Source organism: Chelonus insularis, unplaced genomic scaffold, assembly GCF_013357705.1.
Source record: "Chelonus insularis isolate UGA/USDA-ARS -01 unplaced genomic scaffold, ASM1335770v1 contig_93_pilon, whole genome shotgun sequence".
NCBI classification, from domain to species: domain Eukaryota; kingdom Metazoa; phylum Arthropoda; class Insecta; order Hymenoptera; family Braconidae; genus Chelonus; species Chelonus insularis.
Genome location: NW_023276782.1, coordinates 2243853 through 2260927, shown reverse-complemented (window position 1 = coordinate 2260927; position 17075 = coordinate 2243853). Strand labels below are relative to the sequence as shown.

The 17075-nt window shown below is 30.3% G+C and overlaps 1 protein-coding gene across 4 annotated transcripts in view; it reads left to right on the top strand.

Annotated features, from left to right (window-relative positions):
• exd (extradenticle) overlaps positions 1–9892 on the top strand; it is a 34105-nt gene extending 24213 nt beyond the window's left edge. The window contains exons 4-8 of one of the 4 annotated variants that reach the window (XM_035092091.1): positions 3199–3389; positions 3517–3652; positions 3733–3829; positions 4383–4570; positions 7727–9892. In XM_035092091.1, coding sequence (XP_034947982.1) covers positions 3199–3389; positions 3517–3652; positions 3733–3829; positions 4383–4570; positions 7727–7852 — 738 coding nt within the window. In that variant the 3' untranslated portion in view covers positions 7853–9892. Of the gene's footprint in view, positions 1–3198; positions 3390–3516; positions 3653–3732; positions 3830–4382; positions 4571–6422; positions 7602–7726 lie in introns of those variants that run through there. The other 3 variants (XM_035092093.1, XM_035092092.1, XM_035092094.1) reach the window with 3 other exon arrangements.
• Positions 9893–17075: the final 7183 nt, after the last annotated feature.

Below are 17075 nucleotides of genomic sequence, written 5' to 3'. Positions count from 1 at the left end.
ATCGCGTGCCGTCGGGCTTTCACGTTTGTTATTGAGGTTTACAATTTCTTACGTGACAAGTCCATAGCATTGGATTGCAACCAACTAATTCATTCAAATAAATTTAAATATATGGATTTTTATATTCCTTCTTTTATTGTGTGGATTATTTTTATCTTTTCTTCAGAAGTATACTTTGGAATCATCTAAGTTGTTGACGACATTGGATTTTCATCTTCTTGTCATCTACTTGTCAACAATATGACGGTCTCATAAACGATGCTTTCGTGAGTTGAGTATACATAAGCACGGTAATTTTTTGTATCCAGAAGTAGTTTGTTGGCCGACCGAGATTTTCGAACGGGGTACCTCTTTGTACCGTGCAATCGCGTGACGTCGCAACATTGGAGGAAGAAAGAGCTGCAGTGCAGATAGCAGGAGTCACGTACCGGGTGTTCGAACCAATTTCTTTTTCAAATGTCAACATGTTGGTTGAACCCATTGCTGTGTCAGATTTATCATTAACCACTTCTACTTGTCAGCATTACTTTCCAATTCTATCCAAGATCAATTTCATGAAATTGGTTTTTTACATACAGTTACTATATCCATGTTAATTTCATTCAGATTTAAAACATTCACATTATGTAAGTCTAAATTGGACAGTTGTTATTTTTACTGATCTTCATATAGAAATAATCCATTTATCTGTTGTTTCTTATCAACAGGATATTTTTGTCAGAGGATAATTTATTATTGTATTAATAAATCAATAATGTTTTTAGATTTTGATATATTTATGCACTTTTTTGTTCAACTTTATTAAATGAACTGTAGTGTATAAAAAGTTCATCAAATTTAGTTTGATATTTTCTTTCTTTTTTTCTTTGTAATTGAAAAAATAAAAAGCAGCATAGAAAGATTTGTTTGGAATTCTTGGCAGTGTATTGAGGGTAAAAAAATCATAAAATATAATAAAAACAAGGAAGTAAAAAGTTTGCGTGACTAAAGAATGACTTATCAGAGAATGCCAAAGATCTAGATGTTTTACATGTTTGTAACACACCTCTTTGAACTGAACTCATAAAATATAAGTACATTTCCTTATTCTTCATTATCAACATATCAAAAATGTGAATCAAAAAATAAATGATTCTTAATATTTGTAAAATTAGGTCGATATCCACTGCACCCTAAAGATGTATATCAGAGACAAATGTATCTTGACGTGATGAGACTTCGTAAAAATTATTGGTTGAATGCTCCCCACAAAAAGCTTAAGCCTAAATGTGAAATATCTCCTTGCTCGATAAGACCAATGGGTCCTGCTAATCTTACCTACTCACATTGTATTCTCACCCCTCAAGCAATATATCTGCACATTTTCTTACGTTTGCGTGAAATGAAAATGTCCAGAGGGTCTTGAATCAGTGATTCGATAAGACCATACTAGTTTCAACACTCTAGAGGAAAAATTAGACTCAGTGCCATTGATACGAGTGTTTTATGAGGGTCATTTAATAAATAGTAAACTACTACATGTTTCCTTAATCTTTATTAATAAAACAAATTAAATAAAATCACCCTAGAGATTTCATGTTTGTACATTTGACTGGAATTATATAAAAAAAAAAAGTTCATTAATAATTTGATGACCTTTTCGAATAATCAAGTCTGGATATTAAAATATAGTCAGTCATAAATTGGTTCATTTTATTGTAATGAAATACAGAAAAAAGTAGACACTCGTAAAGTGAAGTATAAATCAATATTTATGTTGAAAGTTTTTTAAAATTCAGTTTGCGTTTCATATTGCACTATTTTTGTGTTCAAATCTATTCTGAGATTTGCGTAATGGAAGTTTGGACGATCAGATGTTTTATAACGAATGAATTTTGTCGTTTTGGCATCCAACTGGAAGGATTCTTGCATTTATGTAGTAGAAGTCATGATATGAGGGCTGCGTGAGAGGTGAATGGCTGCGTGGCAATGTGAAATGGCGTGACAGCAGGCAAAAATAGAAACCCCTGAGGAATTTTCAGATATCGCGTGATGATCATGAACTCATAGGGATGGAGAACACAGAAATAGTGTTATGTAGTTAGTATGAATTAATCTAGAATTTCTATCAAACCTTCATCTTTCGAATATTCACACTATAAGTATCTGATTTCTTAGTGTGGAAATTAAATCCTATTCTATGGTACATAGAATAGTATACTAAACGTTTCTACATCAATTACATTGCTATAAATTTACTTAATTTATACATACACACTTCTAGCATTAAACTATCCCGATGGGAATTCTTGATATCGCTACACTTGCAGTAAAATTACACTATATTTATTTACGAGATGGCTTACGTCAGAAGATCAAGAAATTCCTTCGATGCTTTTTATATTTAGAAGTTTATATTCTTTCTAATATTAAATTTTTAGTTCCTTCAATTTTAAAGTGTAGAATCAAAATTGATTTTATTGGAAATTTTATTTTATTTATTAACACATCAAACAAATTTATTGTTTTTTTTATTTATAAAAACATATTCCAAGTTAACGGATGATAAGAGATATGGACCAAATAAATTTGTAGAAAAAAAATTGAATTGAAAAACAATTTTATAGCATCTCACGTTTCTAAAAAATATTTCTGATCTCTCCAATAAGTCTTGAAAGTCGATGATAGCAGTACGAAGATTGAGGTCTCAGTGAGGAAGAAAAAAATGAGAAAATGGGAGGAAAGACAAAACAAAAAAGCATCGAAGCTCTGGTGGGTTTCCCATCCAATCCACCCTCTTCTTTTCCTTACTCTTAGTTCTCATACCCTATGAGCATTCCCCGGGTAGCAGACAAGAACGATCCTGATCCACCCTCGTCCTGCTGACTGACTCTCATGCTGGTAGAGAGTAGTAGGGTCATCCGAATGAACGAAACGACAAGACCACTGAGGGAAAGTAGTGCCGTCAGGGTAGAATCCATTCCGAAATTGCGAACCACCCGTTTTCCCATTTCGTCTTCTAGTTGTTGCATGACTTCCCTCAGGAAAACCTACCGTCGGTTGCTTCGAATACTGATATCGAGCTTTCCATTCTGAATCGAAAGATGTTGGAAATAATAAATTATCTTCATTTTTTTTTACACTTATGAATTTTTTTTTTTTACTCAATCAAACCAAGTCAAGAATTATTATTTCATGATGTTTTTCTATTCATTTCAGGCCTGTAATGAATTCACCACACACGTAATGAATCTTCTAAGAGAACAGAGTCGTACCAGACCTATTACGCCCAAGGAAATTGAGAGGATGGTACAGATTATTCATAAAAAATTCTCCAGCATTCAAATGCAACTTAAACAGTCTACCTGCGAAGCTGTTATGATCTTAAGAAGTCGGTTTCTTGATGCTAGGTAATTTTTTTATTTACTGTTCATTAACTTAATGAGTTGAGAAATATTATTAGCTGAAATAGCTGTAATATTTTTTACATTATAAATGATAAAAGGACATTGTTTTTAATTAATTTTTTTTTTATAGACGCAAGAGACGGAACTTTAGCAAGCAGGCTTCAGAAATTCTGAACGAGTATTTCTATTCGCATTTGAGTAATCCATATCCCAGTGAAGAAGCAAAAGAAGAACTTGCGAGGAAGTGTGGGATCACAGTGAGCCAGGTAAACTTTAATTTATTAAATTTAATGGTTATTTTTTTATCCATATAAAATGAATGCGCTAATATGTATCATATTTTTAGGTTTCCAATTGGTTTGGCAACAAAAGAATACGTTATAAGAAGAATATTGGAAAAGCGCAAGAAGAAGCAAATTTGTATGCTGCTAAAAAGGCTGCAGGTAAATGAAAAAATAATTTCAAGTTTTGAGAAGAGATTGTTAACCTCGGGGGTAGAAATTTTTTTTTACTTTTTAGTTGTAGATATATATACATATAAATGTCTAGTTTTTTTTGTTTTTAAATTGCGAATCTCTCTTTTTCACGTTTTATTTTTCTCTCACAATTCGCTTTATGTGAAAGGTACTAGTCAGCCTAGCAACACTGGATAGAATCGATAGCGCTAGCAGAAATCGTGTCACAGCAGCGACTCTCATTACTGTAAATCATTTGGCAAGTGAGTTACCGCTCATTGTGCCTTCTCTCGTTGTACCGCCAGTATTATTGCGGCTGCCAATAAATTACCCTGGGCTAGAATAAAATGAGCAATCGCATTGCCGGGTATAACCAATCTATTTAACTTAATTTAAAGTCAAAAGGAAGTTGAAATTTTTTAAAAACGTGAGCAAAGAGAGAGATTGGCAAATGGGAAGGGAAATTAGTTTTTGTTTCCTTGTAGTAAAACAAAATATAGCTACCCCTCGATCTATGTAAGCACCGCGATGGTTTCTACAGCAGCTTTTGCAGGAGCGTCGCCGTACAGTATGGGCGGCGCCAGCCAGGGAACACCGACGCCGATGATGTCTCCGGCGCCACCAGGCGGACCCCAGGATATGGCGGGTTATGGAATGGGAATCAACGGAAGTGACTATGGATCACAACCTTATAACGATGGTTCAATGGGCTATGATCCTATGCATCAGGTAAAATCAAGTCCATCATTTCACTATTAATGATGTTAGCACAAGTTTGGTAGACTTCTACTGGTAGATATGCTCACTTAGCTGAACTTGGTGGCTTGGAAAACGAAAAAAAGTCTCTTGAAATAATTTGTAGGAAAATTACGTCGTAAAATACTTAACTTTCTGGCTGATGGTGAAGTTGGTACTTTTGTGTATATAAGTACCAGCGGATTATATAGGAAGAGATGGAAAAGAAGAAGAAGAAGAAAAAGTTTTATATTCTGAAATTCTGGTGTTTTCCAAGCCACGTTTTTCCACCGGACGCATGTGCATCTCTTCCCTTTCTATCCCTTCCTGCACTGTGGCAGTTCTAGTATAACTCGAGCGTCAGAACTTTGGGGATTAAATGTGTGTTGTGTTTGTCTGGTTATATTTGTGTGTGAGTATGGAGGAACAACGTGACAGAGGTGGCTCGTACGTGAGTTTCACCATCGTATGAGGAGAAATAGAGTGGCTGTGGGTGGTATGTGTTGCTGAATAATACCAGCGGGGGTGTGTTGTTGGTGGGGTCATAAAGATGGGCTTAGCAAGACTGCAAAGAGAGAGAAAGAAAGAGTGAGAGAGAGAGAGAAAGAAAAGAGATGGGTTGGGTAAAAATGGTAGAGAACTGAGCCACTAGCTACCAACGGGGTTGCTTAGTATGCATTGAAGTTGCAAAGTCACTTTTTAGCTAGGTATACTTCGAGCTTTTCTTCTCCATGATATCGATGCCCGGGCTATCTGAAGCTTTTCAAGCCGTCTTTTAACGAGTTTAAGCAGTCCTTGCAATTTTTTCACTCTAATCAACGCGGAAATATTCTCTTCATGACCGTCATTTCTGAAGAAGAAATGTCATGGGGTTTTTGGGTTGTGTATGTTTATTTACTTTGAATAGAGCTTTATGATTTCTAAGTTCTTTTTGAAAAACAATGCATGCATTTGTATTTTTCTATTTAGCTTCTTTATATCATAATTAATTGAACCCAATTAAGTTGGTTTAATTTAATTAAAAATTTTTTTAGTCCAAATTTCAATTTTTTATTCTTAAATGATGATTATTTTCTATAGAATTTCATATAATTATTGGAATAAATATAAAAGTATTTGACTCATTCTGAAATACTTAAAAGATAATACAATAAAATCAGATGAAAATTTTCCAAATTCTTATCAAAGGTTTTGAATTGTTTTTAAAATGCTTATGATAGTTTTTTTATTCACAAAAGAGAACAAAATTCAGAAAATAGTCAACACAATATGCCAAGATATTAATTAAGTAAAAACGATTATGAGTTTGTTAGAATAACTAACTGCCAATAGTAACAATTTCTTGCACTTCTATATGGCCATAATAATCTAAAAAATTGGCTGCCTCTAACATTTGATAATGAACTGTGTTTGTTGCAACGGAGCTATTATTATTACATAAACGACCATTTTTTTTTCTTTCTAATAATTTAATGATTTCATTAATAAATAATTGATAAAAACTCATTTGCTCGACCCTGACAAAATTGATCATCCAATTGACTTCCTCAAACCTTTTGGCGCAAAATCGTGATCGGATGAATTTTTTAATCACCTCAAGAAGTTCAGGAGGAGAAAAGGTGTATTGTCACAAGCACAGTTCGCATACTCAGACACCTGATTACACAGTCACTCGTCACCGTTGATACCTTTTTCACAATTCCTGCCTTTAATTAAGTAGACCCAGTAGTAATTGGAATAACAAATAAATAGATAAATAGTGTGTTGAGGAAGGGTAAGAAACATAAATTACGGTCGAGGAGAAGAGTAATAATTAAGTAAATATCGGTCTCGTGTTCTTTTACAGTGACGCATCGAGGCGTAATGTTCTAATTCATTGGACAATACAAGAGAAGACCGTGGAACGTCTTTCGGCTCTGTTGCAACAAGCACAATCCATAGAGACTTAATAAATAGAAAGAACGAGAGAGATTAAAGAAAATAATAATTAACTGTCAATTAATATTATTATTAGTCCATAATTATAATTAAAAAATCGGAAATTATTAATTGAATCTCCAAGCCCTTATGAGAACTTTCAACCGGTAAATTATTGATGGCAGTGCAATACGTGTTAAATATTACTTTTTGGGCTTTAATCCATGTAGTTTTTAACTTTTTTTTAATTTTCTTTTAATATAAAAAAAAATTTTATTTTAAGAGTGCAATAAAAGTTTTATGTAGTCATTTAGAGGAATGTAGATAAATGAATTAGGTAGATGAGTACAGAAAAAGAGAGAGAGAAGTCAAGAGTATGATAAATGATTATGAGACAAGAAACAAATTTTTATTAAATAAAAAAATTATCTTTAATATCATATGAATGTAGAGCCCTAGGCTATTTGTATTCAATTATTGATTGAATCATTTTGTAAATAAATTTATTTTGCATCGAATATGTTGATAAATGTAAGGTATTAGGAAAAAAAAAACTGATGAATTTAAATGGGAAATTAAATATGATAAGTGTATTGAAAAATATTATTTTTATAGTTTAAAAATTTTTTAGGTAATTCAAGTGAGAGATAAATATATAAGTCTGTGAGATACTGTCAGATATAGTGAATTGATTATATTAAATCGAAATTTAATGAAAATAGATTTGAGAAATAGAAAGCTTCCAACATCTGACATAGTCGATGCATAAAAATTATTCACTCTTTGCTTTCATTACTTATTGTTACTTTTTATTTCAATTATACCGATCGCTAATGAATCCTTTTATATGTAAATACAATTATTATCTAAATAATTTTAGAATTCTACAATTGAATTGAACAAAATAATTGATTAAATTTAAAAAAAATCTTTCTTGGCATGTAAGACTGCATGAAGAAGTAAAGTGAAATTTTAGAGTTGATTAAATAGACAAATTGTACGTATTTTCTTCCTACGGTTAGATAAGAGTTTGTGTCTTGTTGGGAAATTGGGAAATTTGTTTCAGAATGAGATAATCATTGATGCTATTAAAAATGATTTCCACTGATTATTTTTCTTTGTTCATTTGTTTGGTGGAAAGTTAAAAGGACATTGAATGAATATAGTTAGTAAAAATTTGGGCTAAATTATAAATGACGTAGAAAACAATATGTAATGATGACATACATACAGGGTAAAGCATTGTCGGCTGGGCCTGGATGGATGCAACAGCGTGAGGCTGTACCGGAATTTCCGCCGCTCCACGATTCAGCAGATTCAGATTCAGATCGAGAAAACGAAAAACGACCTCGGGTTTAGGTGGGAAAGGGAAGAGAATGATAATATTGAGAAACACAAGATGGAACGAGAGTGGAACAAGCGTGTGAGAGCGAAAGCACGTGTGAACGCTTGTACGAGAGCCAGAAAAAGAGGATAGATCGTCCAAAATTAAATGGTGAACGCACTTCATCGTACACATACACACTAACAAAGCAACAAAACATCAAAAACGTGCTTACACTACATCAAAAATTAAATATTAAATTGATAAACATTTAAGATGTTGTTCATAGACATTAATCATTTTTTTTTTTTTAGTTATTAAAAGTAGTTTAAATTAAGAATAAAATTATGGAAAATAATTTTCTATTGATGATGATAGTACAGATTGGCGAGGAATAACATGATGTATACGAAAAAAATATCAAAGAAAATATCACTTGCTTTTCTATCTTGATAGATCACATATAGTTTTACATATAGCCTTTATGTCTGTGTCATACATTTACTCATTTCACATCTGATCATAAAATGCGTTAAATTTATTGTTTTAATCATTGTATGTTTTAGATAGTAAATGCTTATAATTATGATGTCCTTTTAACTTTTAATTTTAAGTTAGCTTTTTTTTTTTCTATCATTATCCAATAATGTTATCTATATATATTTTATTTCGACGATAAGTTTAACTTGCACTTTCATTACGTTGGAAAATTGTATATGCATGTGTAATTGTCCTTACTTTGTAAAAAAAAATTTGCATTCGCACATGACCAACTTCACACTAGAGTTGCTTTACTCGATCAATTATTTCAATACCAATTTTTTTTCTATTTTATTTTCAATTTTTTATTCATTCATTTTTTTATTCATTCATTTTTTTTTTCATCTTATTCATTGAAAATTAAATTTATTAATTCACTTAGAAATTATAATTTAAAAAAATATTTTATAAATGAAAATGTTTATTATTGAATCTATATGTATTTTATGTCTGTAAATAAGCATTAAAATCGTTAATAGTTAGTTTGATTCTGAGAGAGCAACTGTCATGAATTGATATATAAATATGTATAAGAATTGTGAGAGATTCCATTTGATATAAATTTTCCATAAAAGTAGAAATTTTATTTATTCAATAAAAGACATAATGGGTTATTTAATAATATACTCAAACATCTTGTGTGCCTATATGGCCAATGTTGTTTGCTTTCAGGAGCTGTCACCTTGAAATCCTTAGAAGATACCAGAAACACACTTACGTTTAATAAGAGAATTAATATAAAAAAACGTAAAAATAATATTGATCACTTTAATCTCTGTGATCTTAATCTTACTTATTAAGTAGTAAGATATACGACCTAAAATGCATTGAAGAATATTTTTTTCTAAATGAAAGAAAAAAAAGATGATTTTTTAATTTGATTAATTATTATAATTAGAAGAAAAAAATGAACAAACGTAAATCAATTTTTTGTATTAAAAGTTAATGAAAAAATTTAGTAAAATTAGAAAATGTAATATTTATGTTACAAAATAATGTTAAATAATTATTAGTAATATTTTTAATTTCAAAATGCCGCCTTTCTGAAGCAGTCTCTCAGAATAAAGCGAAAATAATAAAGAAAATAGATGAAAATAAAAAGAAAATTAATAAAATAAATGAACAAAATAATGACAAAAGGAACGAAGCAATGGTCCTGCGACACAACACTGATGTATACGATTTTTCAACATGAAAATATATATTGTAGCTATATATATAAATATATATAGAAGTATATAAAGAGGATAGTCTATAGGTAAAAATTGTACCAGCTAAAGACATGATTATAACGGCGTTACTTTTATTATCACTATTATTACTATTATTAGTTCTTATTGCCATCATCATTAAACGTGATTATTACATTTTTATAAGTCTACTGTAGTATTGATATTATTGTCATTTTTATTGCTGACTCGAGTTTAGATTATTTTTTAATATTTACTATCTTATATTTTTCATTAAATTCTTCAAATGATGTCAAACGAATTCAGTGATAATAAATGTGCTATCAAATTGATGATTAATTAATACCAAGATTGCGCCGATTAAAAAAAAACGACGATATAACTAGCGTTTAGGGAAAAGGATTACTTCTTTTTATTGTATAAAATAAAATTATAAAAAAGGCGATAAATAAGCATGATAAGGCGGTTAACATTGTTGTTAACAATATGTCGCATATGAAAGAAATTGACTAAAGGTAAACATATTTATAAGCATTTTAAGAGCAAAAATATAAAAATGATAATGAGTCTATTAATGACTGGTTTTTAATGCCTATTATTATTTTTATCTACATCTACCTTTAGTCAATTTTTAAAATTGATTTTGCGATCAGTACAAGTGCATTCGGCACAGCTAGTATACGAATAAAAAAATAATAATAAAGAACGTTAAAGATGTGTTTGAAACATCAAAGCGTTTCTTAGGCACTACCTAACATTTAATAAATGATGGAATAAACAAAAAAAGATGATAAAATATTAATGTTTAACATTCATGGATTTGCTGTATAAATATACTATTTTACATCTATGTTATCTATCCCTTCCTATTCCTTCATATTACCTCTCTTTGTCGCCGTCCTCATTTTTCAATATTGTTAATACATATTTTTATTTCAATTTTTCCAATTTTTTTTTTTAAGTTATTCTTATAAAAATTTGTAAACGGAACCATGATGTCATATATATCACTAACGTTGTCTAGATATATTTAAAATAGAGGTGATACAATTTTACAAGTAGTGAATATAATTTTTTGACGTAATTTCTAAATTAAAAATACGTAGATAACGCTAGTGATAAAGACAAAGTGGGAACGATATACGACAGTATACCACAAGATATTATTGTATCGATTGAAAGCATTATGATAAACTCAATAAAAAGCTATGAAATTATTTTTTTATCTTTTACTTATCCTGAATTTGCTGAATTTCATTTCTTCTTGCTTACTGCAACATTTTGCTAGAGAAATGTTTGCTAAAAATTAGCGAACTTTATGGCTGTTGGTAAAGATGGTATTCCAATAGTGCAGTTAATGTAACTACTGCATGTTGAAAGGTAAGAAATTTGAGTAAAAACTTGGTTTTAGTATTTTATATTGTAAGGCTGGGCTCAAGTCAAAAAGTTGTCTGATTCCCCCTATTTAAATACCAAGAATAATAGTGTTCTAATTTTTCCGTCAATTCATGTTTTTACTTAACAAACTTGGGCTCGAATTGAAGCATATCTTATGAGACAATGCCGTAAATACCAATTCAGATTACGACTTATAGAAATCCAAAGCCATGAATACTGCTAGATAAATTAAAATTTTATATCCTCAAAACGTCCCTAAAAAGCAATACTGGAGCTTCCGTTCAAGAATTATGATGGTTTAAAGTCGAGGAAACAATTTTTCAACACTTGAATCTAGTTGTACTCCTTTTCAAAAGTCCAAGAATAAGTTGCTTTCAGCTCTGCCCTGATTCCGGATTTTGTTAAATTATAACGAAGAAAATGAGCTCTGGATGATCAAAATCGAAAACTTTTATTCGTTGGTGCAAAAAAGACAAGATATCATATTTATGCTTGGATCATAAAATTATCGATGTCGTTGGGAAGATCTCAATGAGACGATTTCAAAACAGTCGTTATTGACTTTGTTTGGTTGAAGAAATCCCGAGATATTCATGAAAAACTGTAATTCATAGAAATATGCATAACTCCTATGCTAATGATGCTACGAGGGTGATCGAGGGCTCATATGAAAGATCTGGACCTAAGTAATAAATTCGATCCCCCCTATAGGATATCCCCGTCAAAAATGCCGTATCTCGCTTAGTTTTCGAGTTATGAGCGTTTAAAGGTTTTTCTATGTTTCAGTGCAGCATACCTTTGTTTTTCCCTAATAACTCACGATCTACAAGGCCTACATAGACCATGGGCATATCAATGAATTCGTAAGAGCCAGAGCTTTCTGATGCAGTAATCAAAATCATAATTGGAGCATAATTTATGCAAAAATTAGAGCAAGTTCCCGTTTTACCCCATTTTAGGAGTGAAATAATGGATTTTTTATAAGTTTGACCCGATTCCGCATTTCTACGCATCAAGACGAAGAGAATGAGTGGTCGATCATTGAAATCGGACAACTTTGATTTTTCGACCCAAAAAAATGGCAAGTGGTCCCCCTTTCCATTTTTTCTGGCCAAAAAATAAAAGTACTCCGATTTTCAAGTTTGACCACTCATTCTCTTCGTCTTGAAGCGTAGAAATGCGGAATCCAGGCACCGCCCGGAAAAACTCACTTTAACACCCTCAAACAGGGGTAAAACTGGATATGAATTACTAACAATCATCCCCCTGACTTTAAACCCCTATAACTCATGAACGGACAGTCCAATGACTGTTTTCAGGGACGTTTTGGAAACCTAAAAGTCTAAGCTAAACATGCATATCCCTGAGAATTGTTTAAAAAATTTCCTTCACCCTTAAAATCGCTAAAATATAAAAAAAAATCATATTTTTTTGACACTTTGCCAATTATTTTGGCAAATTTAAGGGTGAAATAAATTTTTTAACTGCTTTTCATGGATATGTATCTTTAGCTTGGATTCTGAAGTTTCCAAATATATCTTAAAAATCATCATTTAGCAATTTTTACAGAAGTTATAGAGGTCCAAAGTGGAAAGTAGACAATTTTTTGACCCTTACTTCGACTTTGGACCTCTATAACTTCTGTAAAAATTGCTAAATGATGATTTTTAAGATATATTTGGAAACTTCAGAATCCAAGCTAAAGATACATATCCATGAAAAGCAGTTAAAAAATTTATTTCACCCTTAAATTTGCCAAAATAATTGGCAAAGTGTCAAAAAAATATGATTTTTTTTTATATTTTAGCGATTTTAAGGGTGAAGGAAATTTTTTAAACAATTCTCAGGGATATGCATGTTTAGCTTAGACTTTTAGGTTTCCAAAACGTCCCTAAAAACAGTCATTGGACTGTCCGTTCATGAGTTATAGGGGTTTAAAGTCAGGGGGATGATTGTTAGTAATTCATATCCAGTTTTACCCCTGTTTGAGGGTGTTATAGTGAGTTTTTCCGGGCGGTGCCTGGATTCCGCATTTCTACGCTTCAAGACGAAGAGAATGAGTGGTCAAACTTGAAAATCGGAGTACTTTTATTTTTTGGCCAGAAAAAATGGAAAGGGGTACCACTTGCCATTTTTTTGGGTCGAAAAATCAAAGTTGTCCGATTTCAATGATCGACCACTCATTCTCTTCGTCTTGATGCGTAGAAATGCGGAATCGGGTCAAACTTATAAAAAATCCATTATTTCACTCCTAAAATGGGGTAAAACGGGAACTTGCTCTAATTTTAGCATAAATTATGCTCCAATTATGATTTTGATTACTGCAATAAAAAGATTCAGTTTCTACAAATCTATTGATATGATAGAGAGGAAAAAAAAAATTTTGTTCCTCGAATGTTCCTCATATGGAACTTCCTTACCGGGGAACATTCGGGGAACGTTTGGAGAACGAAATTTTTTTATACGGGAACTTTTCATTGGAACATATAAAAACTGTAAAATCAAAATTAAAAATAATTATAAAAAAGGTTAAAGAAATGTTTATGACAACAGTTATTTTAATATATCATTTATTGTTTTCTTCCTTAAAAAAAGAATGAACTTGAAATTGGTTTTGTTGGGATTTTTGAATTTCTGGCGAGTAATGACTGGGCATTTTCCGAAGCGACGATACACACTAAGTTTGCAAATCGAACTAGCTATTTATGTATGCATAATATTTATATATAAGGTAGGTACTCCGATATTGCGTAAATACATAGTTTAATAATGCATGTTTGCGTCTTTCAAAATCATTTCTCTCTCGTTCGCTCACTCTTTCACTCTTTAATCATTCGTTTTATTTTTTACAATCATACTCATAGTCGCACATTTTATTATTCAATTATCCTCACCTATGTAATATAACTTCTGTTTCGTTTACATTTTCATTATAATCCAATTGTTCTTCTACACGGCAGATGCGTCGTTATTTATTAGTTTTGTTAACTCTGGCGAATTGTAAACAAAGCTCACTTGCAAGTCACGTCAAAATCAATCGTTCATTTATTTTATTACTCCAATTAATTCCAAGATTATTCTTCCTCGTATTTTCCTTCCCCTATCGTACTTATCTAGGAAGGTATAAAATAAATAAATATTTATAATAAAATGTTTCAGACTCGGAAATTCTTAGAATAATCTCTGAATTAATTTCCTGTATATTTAATGACGTGACATGCACATATTAATATATGACATACTTATTTATAAAGATACAATTTCCTCGAGAAACAAGTTTTCATGTCATTCTATTCATTTCTTCCTTCATAATTAATTCACAGTGTTTAAATAACTTTTTGAGACCGGACGGACAACTGCACCAAGAATTATTCAATACTTATAATAATTAGAAATAATTTATTAAATTAATTTTCCAAAACATTACCACATATTAATATCACTAATTTTTTTATATGCTCTTTTAACCATATTTAGCATATTTAATCTATAATAATTCCAATAGAATTTAGAAAAATTTTTTTTATCCACTTTTTGCAGAAATCCATATCGGTCTCTCATTTTTAACATTTTTGACACGCATAATTAATATTATTTGGTCTGAATATTATTTTTTTTCTTACTATATCAGTCACTGATTTTATCTATACGTTCTGTCCATAAACTACATACATTAAGGTAATTTATATTCAAAGTTAAAGCTTTCAATAATTTTTTTTTTGTCGTTTTAATTTTATAACAACTGGATAACCGCACTAATTCGAGGCTTTTGCGGTCAATACACATGAAAAATCTCACATCAAAACACACAGGCATACATCATTGTTACACTCAAAGACACAGCCTAGCCATTGACTGATACCCATATTTATTTACTGCTGATTTTTATTTTTAATAATAACGTTGCATTTGTTTGACTTGCTTGTATTTTTTTTTATTTTTTTTATTGTACTTAATAACATGAAATAGAATATTTTTATGAAAACTTGCTAATTTTATACGAGGGCATCAGTGTTGATATTACTGCAAAAAACTTATCCAATTATTGAATGTTATTTTTTTCTTTATATAACAATGAATGATTGAATTAATAGATTATTTAATTTCATTAATTGAATAAATTTACCAAACTTTCTTGACTGATATATATATTTAATGCACTGAGTCTATGTTAGCATAAATATCAAAGAGAAATCAAATGGAAATGCTCTAGATCAATCATATTAAACTGTGTCTCAATTACATGCCACAATGAATAAACAATTAAATATTTATTTAAGGCAACTATAATTTCTTATCATAATGGGACACAATTTTATTTATTTATTTTTTTTTTTATTCATACATTGTGTATATGCTTTCTCTGCATTTCCATTAAAATTGAAAGGTTTTCTTTGATTTTTATCAAGTAATAACACACCAATTTGAAAGATATGCCCAAAAAGCGAACGCGATTGTTTTTGAATAATTAATTTGGTATTTTAATTATGCGAATTTGAAAAAATTCCAAAACTCGAGCCACGAGGAAAATTGACTCTAGTTTCGTGCATTCGACGCAATCTGCCATTGGACTATCAGTGATTTTAATTTACCCAATATCAAATACTGTTATTGTTTTATAGCTCAACCAACATATCGTACGTTCAGCGACCGAGCCCTGATTGCCAGGCGCACAAACAACACCGCAAGATGCAAACTCGCTAATAGTAAATCCTCGTGAAAAAGGGAAAAATGAAAAAACATACGATTTATAAGAACGTAATACGTCTTTTTTTTCGATTATTTAAAGGTCGAAGTGTCGATTATTTGCAAAAGTATGAAATTCTATCGAGCTTCCTCGTCCAAGTCTAGTGACGCAGTGTGATTATTATCGACAGATTATTTATTTTTTCATTTATTTAAATCTTTAATAACCATTATAAGTTTACCATTCTTATATTCATTTATACCATATTTATATATTTATATCTATTAAGTGTGTATGTACGTGTTATTTATATGTGTAATGGAGTTATTTAGTAATTATTATATGTATATAGATAAGTAGAAAAACTCTTAATTTTTAAGTATTTTTACGTGTCTTTTTTTTTTATATTCAATCGTTTATTAGATGCAAGTAATGAGACGTACGTTTAAAATTAGTCGATTATTAAATGATTTAATTATTTTCTCACTAGTTTATGGGCTTTAGCGGTCTTTTTCACTCATTTTTTTTTTTACTTATTTATAATTTATTTAATTATTTCTTATTAATTTTTTTTGCATATTTTTTCTATTATTTTTTATTGAATATTTTTATGAACAAGTCGAAAAAAGTCTCTAGTTGTTTTAAATACTTGAGTTCGTCGGATTTACCTGGTTTCGATGAGTTCAGGCGCGATATTCTTTCTTTTTTTATTATTCATTTATCGCTAATATATTTTACAGCACTAAATTTTGTGTATCGCACGATTATACAATTTTTACAGTAACTTTATTTATAATTTTTCATTTTTGTATAATTCGATTCTTTATTTTTTGTTATACCTTTCGTTTTCTTGTATTATTCTGATGTTAAATTTATGAGCGGTAATTAGTTGGATAGTTTATTATTTTAATTCCCCTTAAAATATATCCATCGTCGTCGTACACATGATTGTTCAATTGTAATTTATTTATTTCATATTTGTTGAAATGCTTTAAAATATTCTTCAAGTAAACTGTTATATAATATAATTAACAATTTACAATTAAAAATGAAAATTCAAATATTACTGTGAATGTTATTTAATTTAATGGAATTTTTTTCATTTTTTAAATGTTTTTATTATATTATGTGAAGACGATAGAATATAGCAAATTATTCATGGGAAAAATTCTTTACATATATTTATATATTTGTAATGTTTAATATATAGTATATATTTTTCACTTGATTTATTCATAATTCGTTTAGGTTATTTTTATTTTATCCATAAAGCAACGGCATTATTATTTTAGCTTCAGAAAAGATGACTTTCTTCCGGAGCACGGTGTGAAAGAGTTACCGCGACGAGTGTGAATTTTTTATAATCGTAGAAGAATAAATGGCGACATGCTAATCTGAACATTGTAACGGTAATACAACAACTACGGTTGATTTCATTTTCGG